The 21,585-nt window shown below is 42.8% G+C and overlaps 1 protein-coding gene across 2 annotated transcripts in view; it reads left to right on the forward strand.

Moving 5' to 3' along the window:
* ANAPC5 (anaphase promoting complex subunit 5) overlaps window positions 1-21,585 on the forward strand; it is a 44,522-nt gene that overhangs the window by 15,773 nt on the left and 7,164 nt on the right. For both annotated transcript variants that reach the window (XM_047697752.1, XM_047697753.1), the window contains 10 exons: window positions 2,402-2,503; window positions 3,476-3,666; window positions 7,969-8,050; window positions 8,675-8,764; window positions 11,908-12,089; window positions 13,167-13,302; window positions 16,896-16,970; window positions 20,012-20,133; window positions 20,581-20,688; window positions 20,772-20,919. In XM_047697752.1, the coding sequence (XP_047553708.1) occupies window positions 2,402-2,503; window positions 3,476-3,666; window positions 7,969-8,050; window positions 8,675-8,764; window positions 11,908-12,089; window positions 13,167-13,302; window positions 16,896-16,970; window positions 20,012-20,133; window positions 20,581-20,688; window positions 20,772-20,919 (1,236 nt within the window). The remainder of the gene's footprint in view (window positions 1-2,401; window positions 2,504-3,475; window positions 3,667-7,968; window positions 8,051-8,674; window positions 8,765-11,907; window positions 12,090-13,166; window positions 13,303-16,895; window positions 16,971-20,011; window positions 20,134-20,580; window positions 20,689-20,771; window positions 20,920-21,585) is intronic.

The following is a 21,585-nucleotide window of genomic DNA, read 5'->3' on the forward strand; positions in this document are numbered from 1 at the left end:
AAGATTTTATTTATTTATTTGTCAGGGACAGAGGGAGAAAGAGCGAGCGAGCACAGGCAGACAGAGAGGCAGGCAGAGGCAGAGGGAGAAGCAGGTTCCCTGCCGAGCAAGGAGCCCGATGTGGGACTCGATCCCAGGACACTGGGATCATGACCTGAGCCGAAGGCAGCCGCTTAACCAACTGAGCCACCCAGGCGTCCCCCATGATTTTATTTTTCTTAAAGTTATAATACATGTTCATTTTATAATAGTGTGTGACTAACACAGCCCAAAAACCTGATTTGGAAGATTGACTTCTCTTTCCCTAACATTTTATTATGGACTTTTTCAAACAGAAAGAAAAGTTGAAAAGCATTGCACAGTGAATACCCACATACCTGTCACCTAGATACCACAATTACTGTTTTATTCTCTCCTTATCGTATGCCTGCACATCCCTTATCCAGCCACCATTTCATCTTTGATGCATTTCAGTTTGCAGACATCAGTACATTTTACCACAGACATTTCTTGCTGGTGCTTTTGAGTTGTACTTTTTCATTTGCTTGGGAACAGAAGCTGAATATTTTTCTCCCATGTTGTTTTCAAGTATAGGATTTTGATTTTTTTGTTCTACTTTCCTAATTTTCCTTATTTTTGTAAGTAATTTTCTTTCTGCAGAAAGGTGTAATGTTTAGGTCTAGATGAAAAGTGATAGGATCACCCTGAAGATGAATTTCAAACAGATTAGAAAAACCCATCTAGACAATTGTTTAAGTGTGGAAGTGAAAATATAGCTAGATCTTTACCTCATCCTCACACTTCAGTACTTTACAGATGGATTAAAGGGTAAATGTGAATACGTAAAGCTGTAATTAAACTGGGAGGAACTACATATTAACTTTTAAGTGATCTCTAGGTGGGGAAAGACTTTCTAAACATAAAAGCAATGGAAGAAAACATGTAGAAGAAGATCATTCGATTTTTCAACATAAAAATTAAAAGTCTGCATGTCAGAACACATTCTAACAAAACTAAAAGGCAAACAATAAAATGGGAAAAAGAATTTGCAATAAATATGATGGTCACAGGGTTAATACTTTTGCTTTAAAAATCATATTTTCAGAGACCGATGATGAGACAAACTTTATAATATTAATGAAAAGAGCAGGAAGTAAAGTGATATACCATGTTCTAATTTTGTTAAAAATATGGTGTAGGTGTAGGCTTGCCTGGGTGGCTCAGTGGGTTAAAGCCTCTGCCTTCAGCTCAGGTTGTGATCCCAGGGTCCTGGGATAGAGCCCTGCATTGGGCTCTCTGCTCAGAGGGGAGCCTGCTTCACCCTCTCTCTCTCTGCCTGCCTTCCCTGCCTACTTGTGGTCTCTGTCTGTCAAATAAATAAATAAATAAAATCTTTAAAAAAATATATAGTATAGTATATAAATGTATGTATCACATATATATCCTACACACATAGAAAAAAGACTGAAATAAGACATATTAATAGTGTCTTATTTTACATATTAATAGTGTGATTTCTGGGTGGAGGTGTCACAGATGATTTTTGTTTCCTCTGTATGCCTTTCCATGTTTCTGGAATCTTCTGTAACAATATAACATTCAAATGGAATTAGAAATTATTATTTATAAATACAAATTTGTCTAGGTAAAGTTGAAGTATCTGTAACAAGGTTAAGTACTAATATTTATTTATTTATTTTATTATTATTATTTTTTAAAGATTTTATTTATTTATTTGTCAGAGTGAGCACAGGCAGAGTGGCAGGCAGAGGCAGATGGAGAAACAGGCTCCCGCTGAGCAAGGACCCCCGATGTGGGACTCGATCCCAGGACGCTGGGATCATGACCTGAGCCGAAGGCAGCCGCTTAACCAACTGAGCCACCCAGGCATCCCTAATATTTAATTTGGAATTCGTTTTCTACATATTTTGTATAATCATTGCTGGCACCATCTACATGACACAGTTAACCAGGAGTAGGGCACCTGAGTGCTATGAGGCCTCTGGCAGTACTGGATGGAGGTATATACTACCAGTCCTGAGGGTGGTCTCGGGCTGGTTTGGGTCACACTGGTACTTTTCATGTAGTTTGAAAAGTACTGCAGGAAGGGCTAGTTCAGGGAGCTTCTGGGCACGTGTAGGGGCTTACAGGACCTTACGTAGTCTAGAAAGTGATACAAGCAAGTGGCAGAAGTCTCAACTGGGGCCTGAAGAAGGAGCAAGAGTTTGTAGGGCATGCGAGGAGCATGCGACTGGGCAGAGGGTGTTGGAAGGCTTTGAGTTTCAGAAAGCGGAGACAGTGTTTTGTGTGGTCAAGAGGAGACAGTGGCTACGAAAAAGGATATAGGGTATGCTGGTTCGTATATATGTCTTTCCACTGAGTTGTCATCTTTAAATTTCAGGCTTCTTTGTTAAAGAATGATGAGACGAAAGCCCTCACTCCAGCATCTTTGCAGAAAGAACTGAACAACTTGTTGAAATTTAATCCTGATTTTGCTGAAGCGGTGAGTCTGAGTTGGAAAGCCCCAGGGAGGCTACTCTATATTGAGGAGTTGAGGAGCTGTGCAAATGAGGACTGGCCTGTTGGCCCCATTTCTTCGAAGGAAATGTTGGCAAGTCAACAAGCCTAGGTCACAAAGCTTTTCCTCCCAAAACTCACCTCTGGGCCCTTAGGAGTTTCTTCAGTCTATTACTGCTCTTGTTCATGCTTCGTCTCTCTGAGGCTCCAAATAATGGACAGATGATAGAGTAGACTTTATTTTTTTCAAGTTTGGGGGCTAAAAATTCTTTTTCTTTCTCTTTTATTAGGTTTTTTTTTTTTTTTCAAATTCAAGTAATTCCATTACTTACTGTATTTTTACCCTGAACACTTTATTTTCTTTCTTTTTTTTCAAACTTTCTTAGTAGTGGTACCTGGATTTGACATCTTTATTCACATGCAGAAATATATCTGATTTGGATCTGCCTGTTGGAGGGAGGTTTTGTCAGTGAATCAAACAAAATGAACATAGTGTCAAAATAATTGTAAGATAATTAACTTAGTATACTAGTTAAAGACTCACTGTGTTATGACTTGGACATTTACAGAAATTAATTTTGTAATTTTTATGTGAACTCAGGAATTAAAATCTTTTTAATTTGAGCTTACAGTATTTCTCAATGCCTGAGCTAGGTGAGTCCCCCAACCCCATCACCTAATATAAGCAGTGGCATAGTGGATGTATAATTAACGATAAAACTCTGATGCAAGTCCTAATGGGGTGCCCATTTTTCTTTTGGGGGCTCCCTAAGGAGGAAACAAACCACTGTATCTTGAACTTGTTTTATCCTGCCTGTGGGGCAAGGTTAGGCTAAGCCGTCTTGCTAGGAGGGCTGGGGGTACGCCGGTGTTTGCTTGCAGCCAGTGGGACGCTCTGAATTAGTCTCACGCGGGAGGAAGCCGAGCGTTTAAAATACGTGCATTGTTTCTTTTTCAGCACTATCTCAGCTACTTAAACAACCTCCGGGTCCAAGATGTGTTCAGTTCCACACACAGCCTCCTTCATTATTTCGATCGCCTGATTCTCACTGGGGCCGAAAGCAAAAGTAACGGGGAGGAGGGCTACGGCCGGAGCCTGAGATACGCCGCACTGAACCTGGCCGCCCTGCACTGCCGCTTCGGTCACTAGTGAGTCCGCAGGTTTTAGTCGCCGCAGAGACCGAAGAGATTCTCAAACGTCAACTTCCAAAGAGGGAAGCTCTTTCCCTGGACAGAAATTGACAAAAATCTTCTGCTTAAGCAGTCTGCCCCCTAGTGTCACTGTTGAGCATTACTGTCTTAGTGCACGGCCTCTTCCTTACTTCTAAGAACAGCCATTGAGTTAAAAGGAAATTAGGTCATTAGGCCAGAGATTCCCAAAAGGATTTTTTGGAGGTAATACTGAGGTACAAAAGCTATTTTCAGTTTTGCAAAAAGCCAAAAGGAAGTAGTACTTTTACTGGCTAAAACTCTATACAGCTTGCTAAAAGCCACATGTTTGTACTTTAGGATAGAATTCAGTCAGTTCAGTGGGGTGACACTGGCTTACCCATTGCTAAGATATGCTTATGATTTTAATGAATAAAAATAAGATTTCCCAATTATTAATTAGTAAATAGAGTTATGTGGATAAAAACATGGAGGGTATTTTGGAAACAATGAAATAATGTGAATAAGTGTGAAAAGGTAGTGAATTATTAATTAAGAGGGTTCTCCTCTGCCCCTACGGCTTTTTCCCCTTTGAGAGAAATGTGGTTTCTGCTACAGGCATTTTGAATAGAGATCATAGGGTGTGTTAATGGAAATAATAGTGTCCAGAGTTCAAGAATTCAGACTTCTACCCATTGCTGTTTAGGTCAGAAATTCTATTTCTGATTGTCACATTTTCAAAGGGACGTAGACAGGTTGGAGCTGGTGTGGGGGACAGTCTCCTTGTAGGCATTCCAAGACATTGTCATATAAATAGTTTGGGAAGGATATGAGAATGGTGAACCTGGAGAGAACATGATTTAGCCAAGCACGTGTTTGGCATGTTTATGTCATAAAAGGTCATGTGAAGAGAAGTTAGATGACAAAGGGTGTAATTCCTGGAGAAGAATAAAAGCGGGGAGTACAAGGAAAGGGTTGTGCTTTGCCCGTGATAAGGAAGGTGGTCCCACATGGATCCCCTAAGGAAGGGACGGCGAGGTGCTCAAGCCTAGACCAGATGTCAGAAAGGGAATTCAAGCATCAGATTGATAGTTGGACTCAGAAAGCTTCGAGTCTACTCTAAAGTACATGGTTTTATGAGATTCCATGTTATCTTTTTTTTTTTTTAAAGATTTTATTTATTTATTTGACAGAGTGAGATCACAAGTAGGCAGAGAGGCAGGCAGAGAGAGAGAGGAGGAAGCAGGCTCCCTGCTGAGCAGAGAGCCCGATGTGGGACTCGATCCCAGGACCCTGAGATCATGACCTGAGCCGAAGGCAGAGGCTTAACCCACTGAGCCACCCAGGCACCCTCCATGTTATCTTTTGACCGACTTCTTTTTGTCTGCCCAGGTGTAACCACCTCTTAATTGGAAACTTCCGCTTTGTTATGTTCTCATAATAAACAGCAATATCATTTGTAGTATTTACCATTAACTGATTTCTGTGTTCAAAACAGCTTCTGCTAGGGTTTGGAAATTTGTATTCAGCCTTCTAGATACAAATAGTCTGTTGGTGCGCAGAATTTATATATTTACAATAGGAGAGACAATTAACCGCATCAAGTTAATTGCTAATTAATGTACTCCATTAGCTTCTTTGATTCTAGTCCTGGAGCTGTGGCCTGTGTAAAACTTTGTCACTTAGCTTATAGGCTTGTGAAGATTTCTTGTAAGTCATTATAGTTGTTTACTGAGCATCTGCTGTGTACTAGGCATTGTGTTAGAGTATTGGGCGCTGAGGGTACAGGAGGAAAAAAAGGTAAAAACCCTCTGTTCTCATGAATTTACGGTGGGGAGGTAGATGATTAAAAAAAACACTAAACATAATACACAAAGGTGATAGATGAGAATAGGGTTGGGGAGTGCTGTTGTTTTCATAAGGGACACTCCTCCAATATATGTACAGATCACTCCTTCCGTAATAAGGTAGCAGGTCAGCCCTCCCTAACCTCTACTACATATTTGAATAGAGATTTAAAGCAGTCTTAGTCTACCTGGGAATCTACCATTTGGTAGATTTAACTTTTCCTCCTCCCTGGGAAAAGTAATCCCTTATTAATCCTTCTTTCGTTTTAGCATACTGTCTATACAGTTCTCCCAAAAGCCTTTCTTTCTTTTTTTTTTTTAAGTTGAAGCCATATATATATATATATATATATATATATATATATATATATATATTTTAAAGAGTTTATCTATTTATTTGACAGGCAGAGATCACAAGTAGGCAGAGAGACAGGCAGAGAGAGAGGGAAGCAGGCTCCCTGCTGAGCAGAGCGCCTGATGTGGGGCTCGATCCCAGGACCCTGGGACCATGACCTGAGCCAAAGGCAGAGGCTTAACCCACTGAGTCTCCCAGGTGCCCCTCTTTTTTTTTTTTTTTTTTAAACATTATTTATTTGGTCTTCAGATATTGAGTAAAGTTAAATCAACTGATATTTATTGAGGGCCTGTATGTGTGATATGCTTCAGGTCCTCAAGTAGATTATGTCCTATTGCATCTCAGCATTGAAAGGAATTTAAAAGAAATGTAAAATAGGTAAAGATGTATCTGACCTGTTTATTTTTTTAAAAATTTTAGAAAGATTTTATTTATTTATTTGACAGAGAGACAGTGAGGGAGGGCACACAAGCAGGGGGAGTGGGAGAGGGAGCAGCAGGCTCCCGCTGACCGGGGCGCCCGATGTGGGGCTTGATCCCAGGACCCTGGGATCATGACTTGAGCCAAAGGCGGGAAGACAAAGTCTTAATGACTGAGCCACCCAGGTGCCCCTGTTTCTGACCTCTATTCAAATCAGTGGTTATTAAGGAACAATCCAGCTCTCCCCAGTTAAAATGGATTGTGTGAGGCTAATGCTAATTTTAAAGAAAATTCCTTATGTAAATTTTTCCAAAATAAGTAATACCCATAGAATTTCTGATTTGATTTTGAGATCTTCCATAACCCTGCATTTATAGAACTTCTTTTCTGTGACTTGCCACTAGGAAACCCAAAATTTAAGAGCTCGCTGTCTCTGGGCTTATAAACTATTTTGAAGAAGTAAAATTAACACAGATTAAATAAATAGAAAGTGATACACAGTAGTATATAATTAAGCACTGCAACGTGGGTTGCAGATAGTATTTCTGTGGGTGTTTTCAGAGGTGAGAGCTCAGTGGGGCCAAGGATAGTTGGCTAAATTTCCACAGAATCTGAGATTAAGGGAGACATCTTAGATGGAGTGGAGCCATGTCAACAGAAAAAGAATCTCAGAAGTGAATATCCTCAAAATACTTTTAAAACTGGTTTTGAAAAATTACAAAAGTAAGAAAGAAAAAATTCACATAATGGGGAAGGGAGTGCAGTGAAAAGTGAAATGTTGTATCCTATCCTTGCCTCTCCTCCTAGGGGTAGACAATTAAAATACTCTTAGAGATCAAGAAATGCCATTCCTCGGGGCGCCTGGGTGGCTCAGTGGGTTAAGCCTCTGCCTTTGGCTCAGGTCATGATCTCAGGGGCCTGGGATAGAGCCTCGCATCGGACTCTCTGCTCAGCAGAGAGCCTGCTTCCCTCTCTCTCTCTGCCTGCCTCTCCGCCTACTTGTGAGCTATCTCTCTGTCAAATAAATAAATAAAATCTTAAAAAAAAAAAAAAGCCATTCCTGGGCACCTGGGTGGCTCAGTTTGTTGGGCAACTGCCTTCGGCTCAGGTAATGATCTCAGAGTCCTGGGATCGAGTCCCACATTGGACTCCCTGCTCAGCGGGGAGCCTGCTTCTCCCTCTGACCTCTCCCCTCTCATGCTCTCTCTCTCTCAAATAAATAAATAAAATCTTAAAAAAAAAGGGGGGGTGTGTGCCTGGGTGGCTCAGTAGGTTAAAGCCTCTGCCTTCGGCTCAGGTCATGATACCATGGTCCTGAGATCGAACTCCGTATCTGGCTCTCTGCTCAGCGGGGAGCCTTCCTGCCTCTCTGCCTACTTGTGATCTCTCTCTCTGTCAAATAAATAAATAAAATCTTTAAAAAGAAAAGAAAAGAAAAGCCATTCCTTCTTGCCCTTTGTAGTAGAAATCTACCTTAGGAAGGACCTGTTCTGTGTCTCTACTCTGAATGTTCCTTGCTGCTGGGGGAGGGAAGTGCCTCTGATGGAATAAGCTCGTTGTTACAACTTCCAACCCAGAGGCTTCTATTCGGATGAATTACTGTACAGATGGCCTTGCTGTTACGTTGCTTGGACATGTTTGTGATTGTTAATGAGTTATTAATGTTCGGTCTTTCTCTAGTCAGCAGGCAGAGCTCGCCCTGCAGGAGGCCATTAGGATTGCCCAGGAGTCCAACGATCATGTGTGTCTCCAGCATTGCTTGGTGAGCTGCCCCCTCCTGTCTCGGGACTTCTGCCTGTGGATTGAGTTGGCCTTCGAATGGCGTCATTTAAATTGGGTTATTTTGCAGTTGGAAGGCCCTTAGCAGTGAAGGGAAACTAGTTAGCAGAATTCAGAAAAGGCAACTCATCATTATTATCTTTCTTAATCCATGATCTCTGTTTTGCGTTGGGGGCATTTCTTATCTAAAATTTTAATCCAAAGCTACCACCTTAAACATTGGTATTAACAAAAAGGTGTATGCGACACCTGGTAGCTGGAGGAGACATTGTCCTGTGAAAGCATGAACACCAAGCACAAGGAGAACACGGAATTCATTGAACATTCCCTGAGAATCTCGATTTCTCAAAGGCCATATGGGAGCTTCATGGTTTTTTATGGAACACTTGCCACTCATTGCTGTCAGAGGTGAAAATCAATGACTGTTTAGCTCAGTCTGAGTTTTAATGTGTTCAGTGGTTTTCATTTAGGTTCATACTTCGTGAAAGAGTAGTTTAGAGGATTTATCTTGTCCCTTGTTAAATCGTTCTTATAGCCATGCTGATATTTCAATAGAATGTTAACCATTATCGTTGTTAGAATATATTTTGATGATTTCTCTTACCAGAGCTGGCTTTATGTGCTGGGGCAGAAGAGATCTGATAGCTATGTCCTGCTAGAACACTCTGTGAAGAAGGCAGTACATTTTGGGTTACCGGTAAGGCTCATCTTCCTGTGAGATTATTTAAATAAATGGTGTGGTTTCATTCTTGGTAGTTTCATATGACCTTAACTGTTAGTCAAACCACTAAATTCTGTCCAATAGGTTTCTCGCTGCTCCCTTTATCTTTTTTTTTTTAAATTTATTTATTTATTTGATAGAGATCACAAGTAGGCAGAGAGGCAGGCAGAGAGAAAGGAGGAAGCAGGCTCCCCGCGAAGCAGAGAACCTGATGCGGGGCTCAATCCCAGGACCCTGAGATCATGACCTGAGCAGAAGGCAGAGACTTTAATCCACTGAGCCACCCAGGCACTCCTGCTCCCTTTATCTTAACATCTAACATCTATTCCATTGACCAATTCTATGAGATCCTTGTTTAGTTTATTGATCAACATTGACTTCCACATATTTACTTAGAAAAATTTCAAGAAAGGCTTATTTTTTTTTTCAAAGATTTTATCTATTTATTTGACACAGAGACAGTGAGAGAGGGAACACAAGCAGGGGGAGCGGGAGAGGGAGAAGCAAGCTTCCCAGCCAGCAGGGACCCTGATGTGGGGCTCTATCCCAAGACCCTGGGATCATGACCTGAGCCCAAGGGAGACACTTAATGAATGAGCCACCTGGGCGCCCCAGGAAAAGATTATTTTTAAACCAGGGATTGGCAAACTTTAAAGCCCATGGGCCAAATCTGGCTTGCTGCCTGCTTATATATGGCCCTCAAGCTATGAATGGGTTTTACATTTTTAAATAGTTGGGGGAAAAAACCAACAAAGAAGCAAATGTGACAGAGACCAAATGTGGCCTTCAAAACCTAAATTATTTACTACATGGCCCTTTACAGAACCAGTTTGCTAATCTGGTTTTAAAAGGAAACAAAGCCAGGAACCAATAAACCTCACAGGTACATTTGTCTTTTCTTAATTTAAGTGACAGAGAAGGACCTAAATTGTAGTCCTGGGTGACAAATACTGAGGGGCAGTGAAAGGGCTCACTTGTCATATATGTAGTAGTAATGACTGTCAGAGTCTAGATTACTGTTGCTGTCAGAACTGTATTCTGTCTCAAAAACATCTTCTAAAAAACTGCACCATAGGCAGTGGGACTCCTTAAGCATTCTGTCTCATAAAGTTTGCAGCAAGGTCCAGGAAAACTGAAAGTAATATGTGTAATAACCTATTGTATATGCTTTTTAAAAATGGAAGGGGCGCCTGGTGGCTCAGTCGGTTTAGCATCTGACTCTTGATCTCAGCTCAGGTCTTGATCTCTCAGGGTTGTGAGTTCAAGCCCCATGTGGGGCTCCATGCTGGGTGAGGCGCCTACTTAAAAAAAATTGAGGTACAGTCAACACATTTTATATGCTTTTTAAATCTGTAAACTGTTCATTTGATTCATTTTTGAGAAAGGAAACTTACATGTACAGAATTGATTATAAGGACAAAAGTAAGTTGTCCCTTAAAATAAATGATAGACTTTGTAAGTACAATTTTTGTTTTGGATTTAAGCTGACTTTTTTTTTTAATGATTTATTTATTTATTTTACTGGGGGAGGGGCAGAGAGAGGGAGAATCTTCCAGCAGACTCTCTGCTGAGTGTAGATCCTGATACAGGGCTCAGATCTCATGACCCTGAGATCACATCCTGAGCTGAAACCAAGAATAAGACACTTAACGGACTGAGTCACCCAGGTGCCCCTAAGCGGACTCTTTTTTTTTTTTTTTTTAAGATTTTGTCTATGTGTCTGAGAGCAAGAGAGTGAGTACACAAGCAGAGGGAGAGGGAAAAGCAGGCTCCCGCTGAGCAGGGATCTTGATTTGACTGTGATCTGCTTGCGCACTCACTCTCTCTCTCTCTCACCCAGGTGCCGCATGATTTTAAAGTAATCTCTACACCCGGTGTGGGGCTCTAACTTTACAACCCCGGGATCAAGAGTCACATGTACCAACTGAGCCAGCCAGGCACCCCTGAAGTAGGAAGATTTTTAAAGGATGACTATTATGAGCATACTTATCTTTTCATTAACTTCTGATACAGTTTTCAAAGGTGAAAGCACAACTTAAAAGACTCAGCTTAGGGGGCACCTGGGTTCCTCAGTTGGTTAAGCATCTGCCTTCGGCTTGGGTCATGATCCCAGGGTCCTGGGATCGAGCCCTGTGTTGGGCTCTCTGCTCAGCAAGGAGTCTGCTTCTCCCTCTTTCACTGCCTGCTGCTCCCCCTGTTTGTGTTCTTTCTCTCTGTCAAATAAATAAAATCTTAAAATAAAATCTTAAAAAAATTAAAAAGGGAAGTAAAAAATATTCTACTCTGGGGGCGAGTGGATGGCTCAGTCCATTAAACGTCTGCCTTCGGCTCAGGTCATGATCCCTGGGTCCTGGGATCCAGCCCCAAGTTGGGCTCCTTGCTCAGCAGGGAGCCTGCTTCTCACTCTCCCTCTGCCTACTGCTTCCTTTGCTTGTGCGCTCTCTCTCTCTCTGACAAATAAATAAATAAAATCTTTAAAAAAAAAAAAACACAACTCCTACTCCATAATGTGTCCAACACTTTTGACATATACTGTTTTGTTTTGTATTTATTTATTTATTTAAGACTTTATTTATTTATTTGAGAGAGCTCACTTGGATGAGCTGGGGAAGGGGCAGAGGGAGAGGGAGAAGCAGGCTCCTCACTGAGCAGAGCCCCACATGGGGCTCCATCCCAGAACTCGATCATGACCTGAGCTGAAGACAGATGCTTAACACACGGAGCCACAGAGGCGCCCCAAATACTGTTTTATTTTAATTCTTACAATAATTCTTTAATGATAGAGTTTCTGCCCATTTTACAGATGAAGAAGCTGAGGCTTGGTTAGGAAGCTAACCAGCCTTGACTCACAATATAAGTGAGAGAGTGTGTTTAAGTCCAGGCCCATTTTATGTCAAAGCCCTGGCTCTTCTCAGCATACTGCCTGCCTCTATTCCAGCCCCAGGTTTTCAGGAATACATCTCATATGGGTTAGAGTCAGGATATAGGTAATTTCTTTTTAAATAATGCTGTCGGTTTGTATGTGCTGAAATGTGAAATATGCCAGATTTCAGAAAAGTGAACAATTGTGTCATGTAATTTGTACCTTGAGGAGTCATGGGGTATGTCTGTCCCCTTAGTACCTCGCCTCCCTGGGAATACAGTCCCTAGTTCAGCAGAGGGCTTTTGCTGGGAAGACAGCAAACAAACTGATGGATGCCCTAAAGGATTCTGACCTCCTACACTGGAAACACAGCCTGTCAGAGCTCATCGATATCAGCATTGCACAGAAAACAGCCATCTGGAGACTCTATGGCCGCAGGTGGGTCTTCAAGCCAACTTTCAAGGCCATAGGGGCAGGAATCCTTCCAGAGGTGAGCAGAAGCTAGCAAACTGATTTTCTGAAAGGCCAAACGGACAAATCATTTTCCCCTTTGATGAAAGTTGTTCGTGCAGGGAATTAAAGAAAATGCTTATAGTTTTAAAACATTTTTGTACTTTGCACAGACTTTGTAAAGTTCTTTCTTGTGCTCATTCTTATTTGTGCCTCCCAACTGCCCCGTGAGGTAACTGGTGGGTGGGCTCCATTCCAGGATGTGAAAACCAAGGTTCACACATCTGATCTGCCCAAGATCACAGATGTCAGTAGCAAGTGACAGAGCCAAGACTCACACTCAGGTCCTGTGACTCCAAGTGCTCTGCCCCTGTGATCTGAGACCGGACTCTCTCTTCCTGTCCCCGGCAGGCAGGGCCACAGTCACTCAGGTTTCGCTTCCCTGTTAGCTGAGGTGTGTTTTCTGGAGCATCTCCGGCCTCAAGTTTAATTTTCCATTTGGCCTCCTTTAGCTTGGAAGTACCTTTCTGAACTAGGTTTTTAATCCTGGAGTCTGTCCCTACCCCACCTTCTACCTAGACAGTCTATTTCTAGGAACTCAATAATGAAAGGAAGTGCCTACTTGACCAGTCTTGTTTGTGTATACTTGAGATCATTTTTTGGCAGGATGCGCTCTGAGACAGCTGCAGACACTGGCCGCTGCGTACATTGCCAGAGCAGCTGGTGCCAGGATGGCATCAGGTCTGAATTTATCCGTGAAAACCGATTAACACACTTGTGACCACAGGGGAATTAGAGGCAGTCAGGGGGTCTGGAGCTTGGAACTCCCAGTTGTGCCATAACCACCCCATGTTTCCTTTGGGGCTACACATGCAGGGTGCGTTTCTGCTTTCCTGGTGCTGAGGGTGGGAGAGCCAGCAGTGGGAGGCCGCCACTCCCTCTAAGCCAGAGCCTGCAGACGGACTTCCTGTCCTTCCATTTCCACTCAACAGAGTTGTGGGGTGTGGCTGGGGGGCAGCCTGGGTCTCTTGACTGAAGGGAGTTCCTGTCTGTCTCCCCACCCAGCACCATGGCCCTGCAGCAGGCCCAGATGTTGCTGAGCATGAACAGCCTGGAGTCTGTGAATGCGGGTGTGCAGCAGAACAACACAGAGTCATTTGCTGTCGCCCTCTGCCATCTTGCAGAGTTGCACGCAGAGCAGGTAGGCAGGTAGCTGGGCCTGCGCGCTCCGGGATCGATGGAGGCTCCCCCACCTCTCCCCTCTGCTCCTTGAGAAAAGCACTGGATGTGTCTGGGTCAGGCCTGGTTGGATGCAGGGGGCGCTGAAAGGGTGAGATTCCATCGGTGGAAATGGATGGGGTGTGGAGTCTACACAGTTGTTGAACTTTGCATCTCTTTGCATTGACAAAGGACATAAGATATCAGCTATTTCCATGTAGCAAATGGAATATAAAAGAGTCTTTGAAATTTCAGGTAGTGGAGCTAGGTATGTTTATAGGAGACGGGAAGGCCACACCAGTTAATGTTAAGTCTACAGCACAAGTTTGATTGACTACAAAAAGGGACAGTGGGAATTGAATGTACCTTGACTTATAGCCCAAGTCATTTTACATGATTCTCTTTGTAGGGGATTGATTAAAGGGTCTCTCATGCTGCCCTAGGCTTTCTCTCTCCTTTGCTCTAATGCTCTAAAATGTCTTCTTTCATGGAAGAGAAGTCAGGGAAGCCTCTTACCCAAGCTTCCCCTCTGTCTCACTAAACACTGCCTTGGCTCTAAGTGCATTTCCTGATCATATATCTTTTCTCTACTTCTCTCCGCTCTCCCTTACTGTTAGATTATTGTTAGGTTGTATCATTTTTTTTTAAAGATTTTATTTATTTATTTGCCAGAACTTGAGAGAGAGAGCAGAAGCAGGGGGAGAGGCAGGCAGAGGGAGAGGGAGAAGCAGGATCTCTGATGAGCAGGGAACCCGATGTGGGACTCAATCCCAGGACCCTGAGACCATGACCCGAGCCAAAGGCAGACATTCAACAGAACGAGCCACCCAGGCATCGGCAGTCAGTATTCCCTAATCTGCAGCCTAAAGGTTGTTGGATGGTGTCGACCCCTTCTAGAAGTCTCTAAAGACTTCCTTCCACTAAATGTATTTTAGCATTTGACAATCCTTTAGGCATCTGTGGAGACAAAGGGGATGGATGGGGTCTGGCTGGGTCCCACATGCACCTTCATCAACTGCCCTCTTCCTGCACCTGGGAGGCATTGCCCATGCTTCCTGACGTCAGAGTAGCAGCCAGCTGCACTTGCTGTTTGCTTTCCCTGAGGAATCTGCACGTTCATCACTTTCTTGGGTTTTTTTTCCCCTCTTAATGGAACCTCTGACATCTCTTCTGCTTTCCTGTTACCGTGCTTAAGTGGAGCATTTGGTAATGGATGAGTCAGTGAACCTTCAGTTAGGTATTTGGTGTGAGCCTTGTGTGACTTCTCTCTCCCCAACAACTTCATTGAGATAAAATTCACATGCGATACAATTCACCCAATTTAAATTTCCCCATACGGCTTTTTAAAGTCAAATTCTCCCCACTGACCCCAGCCTTAAACTGGATAACTTCCTTTCAAGCTCTGTTTGAGTTATGTAGGGTAGAAAGGATATTTTTTTTTCCTGCTGGACTGAAAAACTGCTTTATAGAAATCTCGGTCTTGACTCAATGCTCAAGCCTTGAAACTTTCTCTGAGGCCAGTTATTAGAGTTCTATGATGTTTCCTGGGAGATTTTTCCTGCTGTTTGGATTTGGATTAGTATTTCCGTCTTCATCTCCTTATATCCCTGGCTTATGTGAAGAAGCTGCTGACCCCATCATTGCCTGGCTCCAGTGGCCAGGATATGTTGGGAACCTTTAAGAATTGTACTGCTGGGGTGCCTGGGTTGCTCAGTGGGTTGGGCCTCTGCCTTCAGCTCGGGTCATGATCTCGGGGTTCTGGGATCGAGCCCCGCATTGGGCTCTCTGCTCTGTGGGGAGCCTGCTTCCCCCTCTCTCTCTGCCTACCGCTCTGCCTACTTGCGACCTCTGTCTGTCAAATAAATAAATAAAATCTTAAAAAAAAAAAAGGAAAAAAAAAGAATTGCACTGCTAGGAGATAGGCAGTGGCCTCTCTGTTTCAATTTAGTCCCTTCCCCCCTTTCCTCAACTTGCCTTCATAAGACCTTTCTAGGGCTAGAACATCAACGATTAGCTATACCACATGGCTGATGATTGTCACATTTTTAATTGTTCAGGTTAGATAGACCCCTGGAAAATTAAGCTTGACCCGAGGTGGAGAAGGCATCTTTATCATGTATCTCCATTTGCTCCTTTATTTCCTTTGTGAGTGCTTCGGTTTGTGTTCTGAAACTGATCTCCAAATAAACTGGGTGCTGCACTTTGATGTGGCAGTGACTGGGGCATGAGCGAACCTACAAAGAAGTTATAAGTTCTGAATTGCTGTTTCTGACCTCCCTCCTGAAACCCAGAGGGAGCACTAAGACAGCCAGCCCTCTTGTTCTTCTTGTGTAATTCTAGACCATCTGGTATCATTCCTCTCCCAGCCTCAGGAGGCGCAGGTCACAGTAGGAATGGGGGGATGCAGTGTGTATCTCTCTACTTGGCCTAAAAGGTTTGACGACCCATCTCCATCCACATGCCCAACTCACTATGGCAGTCATGAGAATAATTGGCAAGATTGGTCATTTAAAAATCATAAGAATAAAAAGATTATTGACCTTTTATTACAATTCATTGTAATTTCCACTTCAAATAAAAGTTCACTTGCAATCTAATTGAACTTCTATATAGATGGAAGACATTTCACCTTGTAATCAAAGGACTGGGGCAAATTGAAAAGCTTTTGGAGTCAAGAAACATTCCAATGACATAAGGGTATTAAAAAAGGCATGAACATGTATTCACATAAAAAACACAAATGAGGGACGCCTGGGTGGCTCAGTTGGTTGGACGACTGCCTTTGGCTCAGGTCATGATCCCAGAGTGCTAGGATCGAGTCCCGCATCGGGCTCCCAGCTCCACGGGGATTCTGCTTCTCTCTCTGACCTTCTCCTCACTCGTGCTCTCTCTCACTGTCTCTCTCTCTCTCAAATAAATAAATAAAATCTTTAAAAACAAAACAAAACAAAAAAAAACACACAAATGACCCAAATACATGAAAAAATTTTCAATCTAGTCATTAAAGAAATTCAAATTAATACAGTGAAATACTAGTTTCACCTGTCACATAGGCAATCCTTAAGTTTGTGGTGGGAGAAAGGCATAGAGAGCTGGTGTGAAAGTTCTTAGCACGTTTCTGGAGAGTAATTTGGTAGTTTATATCAGAGGGCTTTGGAATGCCAGCATTTGACCAGCCAGTTTTACTTCAGAGGTCTTATCCTGAGGAAATGAGGTGGACAGTGTGAAGCTATATGCACCGAGATGTTCAATGGAGCATTCTTAAAATGGATGAAATTAGAAACAACCAAACTATCCCACACTAGGAGGTTATTTTTCTTATTGTTTATATTTATTTTGAAGTTTTTTTCCTAGAGTGAACATGCATTACATGTGTAATTCAAAAACAATTTTAATGAACAAATAAAATATGCTAGAACCTAAAAAAAAATGACCTCTCGATGTATGGGAGTCTGTGGCTCGCACCTTCCCAGGTGCAGCACCATGAACAGGTGAATCACAGTGACAGCCTGTGAGTGGTGTAGCAGGTGCAGTTTCTACACAGGTGTGCTCACCAACTCGTGTGTTTCTGCTTAGGGCTGTTTCGCTGCAGCTTCGGAAGTGTTAAAGCACTTGAAGGAACGATTCCCGCCTAATAGTCAGCATGCCCAGGTAATCTGCCTTTTGCATGGCATTGGATTTATTTCCGAAGAGGCCGTTTTTACTGTATTGTTGTTAAAGCAGAATATTTTAGGGTCTCCCTCAGTTTCTTGTGTCTTGGTTCCTCTCTTGTGTCCTCTGTGCACTGAGGTGAACATAGGCGCATACCAGACTCTCTAAGCTCTGTTCAAGAGGGCAGAGAAATAAACTCTGATAAAAGGTTTAAAGATTTATTTAGGGAACTTTTTTTTTCCTGTCTTTATGGTTTTAGCTAGTATTCCTTATATCTCTGACTGTATGGATTGCTCATGTCCACGAACAGATGAAGAATTAGGTCTCAGTTTGGTGTTGTGTCCCTTACTTGGCAACTCTAATCTTTTCCTCCCAGAATTAAATGACCTTTTGGAAAAATGTTGTCCCCAGAAGGGATTTAATTTTTTAAAGCACTCCCAGGCCCCCTGTTCCTTAGTGCACTGATACCTGTCTCTAATGGGGCTGAGAAAGCTGTTAAACCGGTTCTTTCTTCTTTCCATTACCAAGTTTAGTCAGCTATGGATTCGAGAATTTGAAACCATAAGAGACCATGGCCTGGGAATCTCCTACTGCTGGTCCCTGAGGCTGCCACTCCCAGGGGCTGTTGGATAGGCTGTGGGTACCCATCTGCGTGTGAAATGTGCTGGGGTCTCATTGCTGCTTTCAGCAGGCTGTGATCTGAACTCAGAGTACCCAGCTGCAAAGGTGGGACACAAACAAAATAGAAGATAGGGGAAAGCGGGTGATGTGGGAGAAAGAAGTGTGGTTCTGTGGCAGTGCTGATGCGATGGAACAGTTTTGGTTATAGTCCTAGCTGGTTTTTTTGTTTTGGTTTTTTTTTTTTTTAATGACAAATTAATTCACAGTTCACAGAAAAAACATATGGCCGATAGATATATAACAAGATGCTCTTCCCGACTGGCAATCAGGGAAATACAAGTGAAAACAATAATGAGATATTGCATACCCATCAGAATGGCCAAAGGTAAAACACCTGACAGCGCCAAGTGTTGGTGAGGACAAGGAGCCACGTGCATCTGGGAGGGGAGAACAAATGGGCACGACATTACAATGAAGGGACGTATGTCCTACAACCACGTTCCCACTGCTCACTGTAGACCTGAGATCAACTCTCTCCCCAGGGGAGATGTATGAGAATGTTGGTTGCAGCCTTGTTCAGAAGAGTGAAAAGTTGCTCCTACCTAAATACTCAACAACAGAGAATAGAAGTTGTCGCTTATTCATGTAATTGGAAACTGTTCATCAGTGCAAAGGGTAAGCTAGAGCTACTTGTATGAACCCGTGTGAGTCCCAGAAAAATGTTGAGCTTAAAAGCAAAAAGTTGTCAAAGGATACATATGATAGGACAGTATTTACTTAATACAAAACTTAAAATGTACAAGGTTGCTCACAAGTAGGCAGAGACCTATTTGTGGTGACAGGGCTAAATGCACCAAGAAGGCTGGAACCACCCGTAAATACCAGACCCGTTAGGGTGCCTCCTTCAGGAAAATGGTGAACAGGACGGAAATAAGCCAGCACCCCAAGTACACTTGCTCCTTCGATGGCAAAATCAAGATGAAAAGACTGAGCTGTGGGGATCTGACACTGAGGATCCTACATGAAAACCACAGCCTGGGGCGGGGTGGGGGGGTGGCCCGGACCTACAGCACCACTTCTGAAGGAATTGAAAGTGAAACTGGGGGGCGCCTGGGTGGCTCAGCGGGTTAAAGCCTCTGCCTTCAGCTCAGGTCATGATCCCAGGGTCCTGGCATCGGGCTCTCTGCTCAGCAGGGAGCCTGCTTCCTCCTCTCTCTCTGCCTGCTTCTCTGCCTAGTTGTGATCTCTGTCTGTCAAATAAATAAATAAAATCTTTAAAAAAAAAAAAAGTGAAACTGGGTAGAAGCTCTACCATTTAAAATACTGCTAGCCTATAATAAATGGTTCATTTATGTAACAAAATTACTTAGGCTTGTTGTAAATTAATTAATTAACTAATTAATTTTTTGAAGATTTTATTTATTTATTTGACAGAGAAAAAGAAAGCACAAGCAAGGGGAGCAGCAGGCAGAGGGAGAGGGAGAAGCAGGCTCCCCACAGAGCAGGGGGAGCCCGATGTGGGACTCGATCCCAGAACCCTGGGATGATGACTTGAGCCAAAGGCAGTTGCTTAACCATCTGAGCCATCCAGGCGCCCCTTGTTGTAAATTCATTAACATTCTGTTGCGTTGCATTGACTTCTCTTTCTCAAAAGCTTGGAAATCACAAATCCTTCTAATTTTTTTTTTAAGATTTTATTTATTTATTTGACAGACAAAGATCACAAGTAGGCAGAGAGGCAGGCAGAGAGAGGAGGAAGCAGGCTCCCCGTGGAGCAGAGAGCCCAGTTGGGGCTCAATCTCAGGACCCTGGGATCATGACCTGAGCTGAAGACAGAGGCTTTAACCCACTGAGCCACCCAGGTGCCCCAAATCCTTCTAATTTTTAATTGGAAAAAAATCATACAGGATCATACTGTATATTAAGGGTAAGAATATATGCTGTAAAAGTATAAAAACATGAATGGGGGGACGCCTGGGTGGCTCAGTTGGTTAAGCAGCTGCCTTCGGCTCAGGTCATGATCCCAGCGTCCTGGGATCGAGTCCCACATCGGGCTCCTTGCTCGTCGGGGAGCCTGCTTCTCCCTCTGCCTCTGCCTGCCATTCTGTCTGCCTGTGCTCGCTCTCTCTCCCTCTCTCTCTCTGACAAATAAATAAATAAAATCTTTAAAAAAAAAAAAATGAATGGGAGTTATAAACATTAAATCAGTTACTTTGGGTAAAGAAAGAGGGGAATGGAATTTGCAAAGAACTTCAGTAGTGCGTGATACTGTAAAAATTTACAAAAATTTTTTTAAGTCTCAAAAAAAGTGTATGAATTGTAAGGATATTTGCTATAAGCAAGCTGAAATATTTTTATATTTTTGTTGAATAATGAGGTGAACACTTGCCATTTTGTTCTTCATTTTTTTTTCTTGTTAGTTATGGATGTTATGTGATCAAAAAATACAATTTGACAGAGCAATGAATGATGGCAAATACCATTTGGCTGATTCACTTGTTACAGGAATCACAGCTCTTAATAGCATAGAGGGCGTATACAGGTAAGAGACTTTGAAAACTCCAACCCCAGGATGAAGTAATTCTCAAATGCCTTTATTCTTATTTGTTTAATTAAAATTAATTTATTAACTTTAGCTTAGGATAAGACTTCTTACGTATTTATTACCAATTTGTTCTGGGAAATTAGAAAATACAGATGAGTAAAATGGACAAAATAAGTATCACCCCAAGATAATCACTAACATGCTGATACCGATAATTTCAGACTTTTGTGTTCTTGCATGTGTGTATGGGGGGGGGTAGGTGTATACACATGTGCTTATACACACACACTTTTCTTCCTCTTTTCACAAAAATTGTATCAGGCACAGTTCTTCCCCCTGTGAGGTTCACAGTCTAATTGAGGAAATAGAGACTCCAACCCTGAAGGGGGCTCGACTTGCAAAACATCAGCGTCACCATTTGTGTTTATTTTGTTTCTGTGTCAGGAAAGCAATTGTACTACAAGCTCAGAACCAAATGTCAGAGGCACACAAGCTTTTACAAAAATTGTTGATTCATTGTCAGAAAATCAGGAACACAGAAATGGTGATCAGGTAAGGGAGGTCCCTCGAGCCCCTGCTGTAGGTGGTCCTTTGTGTCGGCTGTTCTCATCCTGTGTCTTTCTCTTTGCGGGCAGCGTCCTGCTGTCTGTGGCAGAGCTGTACTGGCGATCTTCCTCCCCCACCATTGCGCTGCCTGTGCTCCTGCAGGCTCTGGCCCTCTCCAAGGAGTACCGGTTACAGTACTTGGCCTCAGAAACGGTGCTGAACTTGGCTTTTGCTCAGGTAAGCTGATCTCTGATTTTACAGCACATATTTGTGCTCAAGAACTGGTGAGTCTGTTACTACTTTTTCGTTTTGGAAAGGATAATAATGAGCTTTGACGTCTTCTTAATATTGAAGTCTGGGAATGTAGTCTCATTGTCAAGCCCTCCATGGGAGTCTGAAGCTGCGAAGTCCATGGCAAGCTGACCCCTCCCAGCGGCACTGGCCGTGCCAAGCTGTGTATTTAAGAAAGGGGGTGCACCTCTTCTTTGAGGACACTTGTATCATATTAATGATTTAGCTGGCCCAGAGCTATGCTTGGTTAATAAGGGGATAAAGAAATGAGGAAATTGTGTGTTCATTGAAAGCTTTTGGAAATTAAATTGTATTTTATGTTTATTTTTTATCTCCCCCTGAGGAATGTAAAGGCTGTGAGAAAAGGGCCTTTGTTTTCTCCCTGCTGTGTCTTTTGGTACATAGTAAAACGTACACATAGTAGGGTTTTTTGTTTTTGTTTTAAGATTTTATTTATTTGACAGACAGAGATCACAAGTAGGCAGAGAGGCAGGCAGAGAGAGAGAGGAGGAAGCAGGCTCCGCACTGAGCAGAGAGCCCGATGCAGGGCTCGATCCCAGGACCCTGAGACCATGACCTGAGCCGAAGGCAGAGGGTTAACCCACTGAGCCA

Source organism: Lutra lutra, chromosome 12, assembly GCF_902655055.1.
Source record: "Lutra lutra chromosome 12, mLutLut1.2, whole genome shotgun sequence".
In the NCBI taxonomy this organism is placed as follows: domain Eukaryota; kingdom Metazoa; phylum Chordata; class Mammalia; order Carnivora; family Mustelidae; genus Lutra; species Lutra lutra.